This window comes from Vitis vinifera, chromosome 6 (assembly GCF_030704535.1).
Source record: "Vitis vinifera cultivar Pinot Noir 40024 chromosome 6, ASM3070453v1".
Lineage (NCBI taxonomy): Eukaryota > Viridiplantae > Streptophyta > Magnoliopsida > Vitales > Vitaceae > Vitis > Vitis vinifera.
This window is the reverse complement of record NC_081810.1, coordinates 17,474,028-17,481,645: the sequence shown is the minus strand read 5'-3', so window position 1 is coordinate 17,481,645 and position 7,618 is coordinate 17,474,028. Positions and strand designations below refer to the sequence as shown.

At 32.7% G+C, this 7,618-nt stretch overlaps 1 protein-coding gene across 2 annotated transcripts; it reads left to right on the top strand.

The window, feature by feature from the left end:
- Nucleotides 1-567: 567 nt before the first annotated feature.
- Nucleotides 568-2,546, top strand: LOC100241020 (molybdopterin synthase catalytic subunit). Of its 2 annotated transcripts, none has more exons than XM_010653265.2 (2): nucleotides 568-1,002; nucleotides 1,554-2,546. In XM_010653265.2, the coding sequence occupies exon 2, from the start codon at nucleotides 1,651-1,653 to the stop codon at nucleotides 2,356-2,358; it is 708 nt and encodes a 235-aa protein (XP_010651567.1). In that variant the 5' UTR covers nucleotides 568-1,002; nucleotides 1,554-1,650; the 3' UTR covers nucleotides 2,359-2,546. The 2 variants fall into 2 exon arrangements, with proteins under 2 accessions (XP_010651567.1, XP_002268188.1); XM_002268152.5 differs by having other exon boundaries at nucleotides 576-732.
- The last annotated feature ends 5,072 nt before the right edge of the window (nucleotides 2,547-7,618 follow it).

Below are 7,618 nucleotides of genomic sequence, written 5' to 3'. Positions count from 1 at the left end.
ATTTTTTATTTGGAAATAATAAAAAAATTAAATTACATTGATTATTCATTTTTATTTTTTGGATCAGTCATTTTAATAATAAAATAAACAAATATAATATGTTTACAATTTAACAACAAAATCGGTCAATTGTGTGTGTTTTTTTTTATGTTTCTATCTTTTATATGAAAAATAATTACATAACTAAATTATTTATATTTATTATTATTTTTTTAAAAATATATTGTTAATTTATGTAATAGAAAATTTTAATATATCCATAATTAACAAAATAATAAATTAATTATGTATATTTTGATCTATTAAAATAAATTATTTTTTAATTTAAATAAATAAAATATAATAAGTATATAAATTTAAGGTTATTTCTATTTTCTAATATATCTCATATTTATATTTTTATGGTTAAATAAATTTTTTATTTTTTTCTTTTTTTAATTCAAAAAATAAAATAAAATAAAATAAAAAATTTAAGTTTATTTCTATTTTCTAACGCTTCTTATATTTATATTTTTTGTGGTTAAATAAATTTTGTATTCTTTTGCTGTAAAATAATGATTAAAAATATATTTTTCTTTTTTAATCACTGAAACGGATAGAGCTGCAGCAGTGCAGTCAAGTCACCAAAAAACGGCCGCCGCCGCCGCTGCCCACCTACTCCACAAACACCCATCTCCGCAGTGATACCACCACTACTAGCTGCGGGAACTTTTCAGTTTAACAATACACCAGGTTTGATCCTCTCTTTCCCCTCCTCTCATGCTGGTTTCAAACTGTTTTCCCTTTCTCCTCCAAGAATCTAGTTCTTTTCGGCTTTTCCCTTTATATCCATTACCATATTTTCTTTTTGGAAATCAAGATTTTCCAGGAAAATTTCTCCATTTTTGTGGTTGCCTTGGGCTCCACTCCAGGACCTGTTATCTAAAGGCGGGCGTTGAAATTCTTTTGTAATTAATTTCAACGCTAAGGAAGATAATATCTACTTCGATTAGTCGAAAATTCGTAAGAAAATCCCTATGATTCGAGGAGCTATTATCTGTATTTTCAATTCATTAATCAGCTGCTAATTCCAATAACCTAATTTTTCATGTTCCCTTAGATACTTGCTTTAACATATTTTCTGCTGATGAAATTGCAGAAAATCTATAGTCTATGAAAACTAGATCATCTAGGAGATTTAAATTGAACCGAAAAAAAAATGAAAAAAAAAAAAAAATCAGTAAAATCTGGAGTTTTCCATTATCACCATCAGATAAGGTCTCGTAATTGATTCATGGATAGACTACTACAAGTTAAATTTTTTGCATTGGATTTTTTGCTTGAAAATGCTTATTTTGGTGGTCCTCAATTCAGGTTGAGAAATTCAAATCCAGATATTTTGTTGGCAACTTTGCTGACTGTGAAAGGGTAGATTGTTTGGGAATAAGCTTGAAACTGTCTCTCCCAATTTTGAAGGGCCAAATGATCTTTGATTGTGATATGCAGACGGTTTTGTTGTTTGTCCAATAGGCCATATGATATTTGACATTTTCTGTTTCTTGTTTCATCAACAGCAACATCTAGCCATGGCTGTGCTAGCTCTGTAATTTCTGCAGAAAGCATAGGATAAGTTTGTTGTCTGAATTACCCAAAGCATTACAGTTGAGGAAGATGGCCGATGAGGAGAGAAACTTGGTTGAAATATTAGAAGAGCATAATGTGATTGACATTGCCAAGTATATAAATTATGTCAGTGCCCCACAGGCAGGCGCTGTAGCAACTTTCTCAGGCACGACTCGTGACACCTTTGATGGTAAAACAGTTGTAGAGTTGAGATACGAAGCTTATGTTCCAATGGCCATCCGCTGCATCAATGACATTTGTTCATCTGCCCGAGCATCCTGGAGCCTCATCTCCATTGCAGTTGCCCACCGCTTGGGCCCAGTTCCAGTGGGGGAAACCAGTATCTTCATTGCAATCTCTTCTGTTCACCGGGCTGATGCATTGGACGCTTGTAAGTTTGTGATTGATGAAATTAAGGCATCAGTTCCAATATGGAAGAAGGAGGTGTATGCAAATGGAGAGGTTTGGAAGGAGAACTCTGAGTTTTTGGAGAGGAGGTCAGAGCTTGGTAATGCTGGGCTGCAGGAGGGAAGGACATGCTGTTCAAGAAAAGTAAAGGTGGAGACACAGGAGAGGAAGAGTTGCTGTGGGGCTAAGGTGAAGGTGGAAGGAGAACTCAAGTTTTTGGAGAGGAGGTCAGAGCTTGGTAATGCTGGGCTGCAGGAGGGAGGGACATGCTGTTCAAGAAAAGTAAAGGTGGAGGCACAGGAGAGGAAGGGTTGCTGTGGGGCTAAGGTGAAGGTGGATGTTGAATGACCACCTTATGCATCCATGAAGGAGAGCTTTATGGGTAAGAAGATCTAGTTCAAGTGCATATTTATTCACTCCTTTCTGTTCACTGTTAACAATCAAATGCATTTTAGGGTCTGGTGGAAAAGCTGTGCCTGTTTTGTTGCATATCATCCATTGTTTTTTCAAATAAAATTAACGATATTTATATATTATACTGCTCTCTATTAGGAGCCACAAGTTAAATGGCAAATTGTGTCTGGCAATTCTGGCCTACAAAAAGCAGAAAAAAAAAAAAGAAAAAGAAAAAGTGTGGAGCAATTCTGCAAACCCAAACAGAAGCTGGGTGAACTCCTTAGGTCCTCCAAACTATTGAGTTTGAGCCCAGGACTATGATAATTTCTTTTTGTTGGGGTATTTTTTTGGTCTTTTTAGGCATGTTATGAACTTGAAATAACCATCAACTTCAGCTCCTTGGGAACCTGGGGTGAGCATTTGGTTTTTAGGCATCAACATGGGGTTCAACCATAGTGAAGTGGAAAATTGAATCATTCAAAATTTGAGGGAAAATGTGAATGAGAGAAAATAAAGTAAAGGAAAATGAAAAAAATATTTAAAGTTAAAAAATTATTTTTATATGTTTTTACTTATTTTCCTTTGTTACGAAAAATTTATGTTGAATGAAAATACATAAATTTCTAAAAAAATTTAATTATAGTTGATTTTCTTTTTATTTTTCATAAAAAAATAAATATGATAAAATCATTTTTTTTAAATACTTTTTGAGAACCAAATATAGATTTAGAAGTTGGTACTCACTGATTAAAATTCAGCTAAATAAAACTTGATTACCAAGGGTTGGGTAGTTGGGTGTTGTCATCCAATCAATCCCATTTAAAATATTTGAACCATGACTCATGGAATGCTCTTTGTTTTCCTTCTTTCATTTGCTTTTTGGTGCAATTAAGATATAAGAAGTAGAAGAAATACTATTTTGAGCATTTTTACGCTTCTCCTATATATGTTTCTAAGTTTTTAACAAAGAATAAAATTATGTCATGAAGGAAAATCATAATACCGAATCAATTTTAGTGAATGGAGGTAAATCATAAGATTGTAGAGAAATCAAAATCTTAGTGAGTTTAAGATTTGTTTTTTATAACAATGAATTTTTTTTATTCTTATTCTCATTCTACAAAATCTTTCAATTACATTAATGAACCGACATGAAATTGATTTCCTCTTCCCAATCTTTATTTCATCATTTTAAACATCATCTGAGTTTTGCTATAAAAAGTAAGAAAAAGAACATTTCCTTCTTTTCGAGTAAGCATATTTGTTTTCTTAATCTTTCATTATCATGCTTGTTTTTTAACTTAACATGTATTTTAAGATATTTTTATGTTAATGGAAAAATCAACTTCTTATAATGTTTCATCTTCATCGTTTTCGACAACTTCTTCCTTTCTTTTAACTCTTTTGACCACGGTAAGATCTTCACACCCTTCAAATAAATAATACAATTAATATGATTAAATAAAGAGATAATCATGTAATCATTCACTATTTTGATAAAAGAATATTTTGAGAAGTTTGACTTTTGACTTTAAAGTATATATATTTTGGGAAAAATAATCCCAAAACATGTATTCAAATAGTAAAAATCATCAAAATTTCAAAACTACTATTTAAACTTCATCTCAAGAGTCAACTACTACAATTTTTGTTTTTTCTACTTTGACATGGCAAGACAAAGAGCCCATCATAGTTGACTTTTTAAAGAAAAAAAAAAATTAAAAATTGATATGTGGTAACCAACCATTCCATATATTTTTTTTTTCATCTTTTTGTGTTTTTTTTCTTTTTAATGTGTAGGCTTCATGAAATATTTTTAATTTCAATTTTGTTGGCTATTTCATCTATTCATTTTTATTGATTTTAATTATTTATGAATATTTTTAACACAAAATAATAATCATAATAATAATAATAATATGCAATAAGTAATTAATAAGAACAAATTTAATATAAAAATAAATATGAACAAATGTGGAGGTATAGTATAAAAGTTTTTCTATATTTCTATTAAATAAAATATTTATTTATTTTATAAAGTTTTTTCCATTATCATATTATTTTGTTGTTTATATTTTTTAAAAAAAAATAAATTTTCATGTGAATAAAAGTTGGTGATCGTGGTTTAACCTTTTGCTTATGAATCTAATTTAATCGCGGTTTTAACTTTTTTTTCTTAGTTAAAATGTTTAATATTTTTAATTATATAAGATAAAAACTTGATTATACTTCTAATATTTTTTCTTTATTAAAATTTTTAATTTTTAAAAAATAAAAAATAAAATGTATTTTTCATAACAAAATGTATTTAATAATTTATATTAATTTTCTCTTAATTTTATCATACCAATCAACACAATCCTTGGAATAGATGGTACTACTTTTGTTGTGAAAACAAAGTGCTATTGTAGACCCTCTATTTTGTCTTCCTCGCACATGTCGTTTATAGCAATTCCCTGGTGGCCCATTAATACTCGTGTAACCTATCTTTTCTAAGCCACCTCGGAGACTTTGGTTGAGGGATTCTCTGACCCCTTATTGTGACCCTTGGCAGCCCTAACTTAGACTTAGGCTTTTCTTGCTTTTTTTTTAGGATAACTTTTAGGCACCCTAGGCCCACTTAGGCACCCTAGGCCCATTTAGGTACACCTAGCCCATTAGGCACCACACTTGGCCCACTTAGGCACCCTAGGCCCATTTAGGTACACCTAGCCCATTAGGCACCACACTTGACCCATTTAGGCACCCTAGGCCCACCAGGCACTTTCCACTTAGAGTCACTTAGATCTTTCCAAGGATAAGTTCCACTTAGATGTTCCTATAGCCCTAGATCACTTAGGCTAGCTCTTGGTTTTGATTGCCTGTTTTTTTTTTTTTTTTTAGATTAGGTAAGTATTTAGTTTGATCTTGATTTTTTATTGCATCAAATGAATTTTGAATCTTTGGTTGTAGGAGTTGAATTCTTTTTATCCTTTATTGCTATCTATTGCATCATATTAAAGTGTGGATTTTTTATTATTTTATTGCATGATTTGATATTTATATTTATATTTATTCATTTTTATCCATTTATTTATTTATTTATTCTTTAGAAAATTGCATAAGATCGAATTCTCTAATTCTTAAATTACAGGAATTGATATTTTGTTTTCCTTATACATACGCGATAGTGATCTTTTCTATTTTCCTTTCCTTTTAATTTTAAATTGCATAATTTTTATTTTCCATTGCTCTTGCATGGCTTTTACTTTCTGTCTTTATTTTCTTGCATGGGATATCACATATGAGATATGGTGGATTGGAAGGAGAACACCACGACCTGCACCACTTAAAAGGCTCCTCCACGCATAGATTGGTATGCATTGTCTAAAATTCGGAGGATCTCCATAAAGGCAGCCTACAGATGGAAAGCTAGCGTGCCTCTATTGGATTAGGGAGGTTTATCAACGGAGATGGCTTCTTTAAAAAAGGAAACTTGGAGGCTGTGATTGAGAGATATTCAGTCCACGTTTGAAAAAAAAAATAAAGAAAGAAAAGAAAGGCCCGGGATGGATATAGATAGAGAGTGAGTCTACGTTCAAGGAAGATGGGGAGAGTGCAGCCGCATGATTGAGGGGAAGAAAGATCATTTTCCGGGCGATGAGGAGCAGACATGGAGAGGATTGACATAACATTTTTGGGCTGGCTGAATGAATCTGAATTTCGGGGGAAGATACAGAGGAGAATCGAAATTTTTTTAGAAGGAAAAGAAAAGAAAAGGAAGGAAGACACACACGATTGACGGATGAGAAAAAAAGAATTCAGGCTGTCATTTTTTTAAGAGAGAGGAATCAGTTCGCATTAAAAAAAAAAAGGTAGAGGCTTGAGGGAGTGGGAGCAATAGAGAAGAGAGAAAGAGGGTTGGAGGAAAGGTGGGATACAGGGCATGAAAAGATGGCAGATTCGGTGATGAAGTGGGGCTGGTTTTCAGAGGAGAATAGGGTAGAGGCTTGAGGGAAGGGAAGGGGAACCATTGAGAAAGAAAGTGATTTTCTGGAGAAGGTGCAGTCGTACCATTCAGAGATCCAGAGGAAGGTGAAGGAAATTGGAAATAAGAGGGGAGAAAAGAAAGCTGGGTTTCGGAGACAATCTTTGGTCCAGTTTCTCTCATCAGAGACACCGCAGTCGCACCAGAATTTTGAGGGGAGAGTCTTCTGTCCAGATAGCTACAGATCGGGTTCCGAAACGTGATCCTCCACTGCTTGTGTTGTCGCAACACCTTGTGCCATACTCATGCATCTCCGGTAACACCCTACTACCATTGGAGATCCACACCAGCTTGTCATTCCGCTACCTGAACACCACAAGCGCACCAGAATTTTAAGGGAAAGGCTTCCACCACTGACCGAAATTTCTCTATTGTACCAAAATACTTAGCCTTTTTACGTAGTAACTCTGGTCAAGAAAAACTAGAGAAAGAGTCACTACTGCTTTTGTAGTATTCCGGGTATCGTTCTCAAGGACTGGCTTATGAAAATTGTCAATACTAGAATAAATGAATTGTTTTTGTTTAAATCCTTAAGTGAAAAACAATATGTGATTAATGTGAAACTAAGTAAAAGAAATTAAATTAATAAGAGAAAATGAATATTGATTTTAAATTCAATTGATTCAAGTTTGGGGTTTTCCACAATCCAACCTAGGGTATAGAAAACAAGGGTATTTTAAGTAATATGATCTTAAGGTTTTGGGATCCTTGGCCACTCGCGATCAAGTTGAGTTCTATAACTCAAAATTGCATCCGAAACCTAATTTTTCCTTTTTAAAACAGATTCTTAAAACCATCAAATGAATGAGATTGATTATCAATTTAAGATTTGGCTTTTTAACTATTCCTACTCCTTATAGCTTTGTTTAGGGGCAAATAACGGTAGGTAAGATGAGGATAACTAATGATCAAGAATTACCAAGAATCACTAGTATCAAGTAATAACCTACCGTATCATTCCTTAAATGAACTCACAAGGATAGGATAAAAAAAATTGATAAATTGTCACTCAACCAATAATTAATCTCATTGTTATAATAATTCACCCATTGTCCCTATAGGTTTCTTAGCCCTTAGGTTTTCATGCTTCAAGCCCCAAGTTGGATCTTAGCCTCTCATGGGGGTGATGTCACATTCACAATCCATAGTAGGGTAAAAATCCATAATTTGAATCAAAAGAAACTA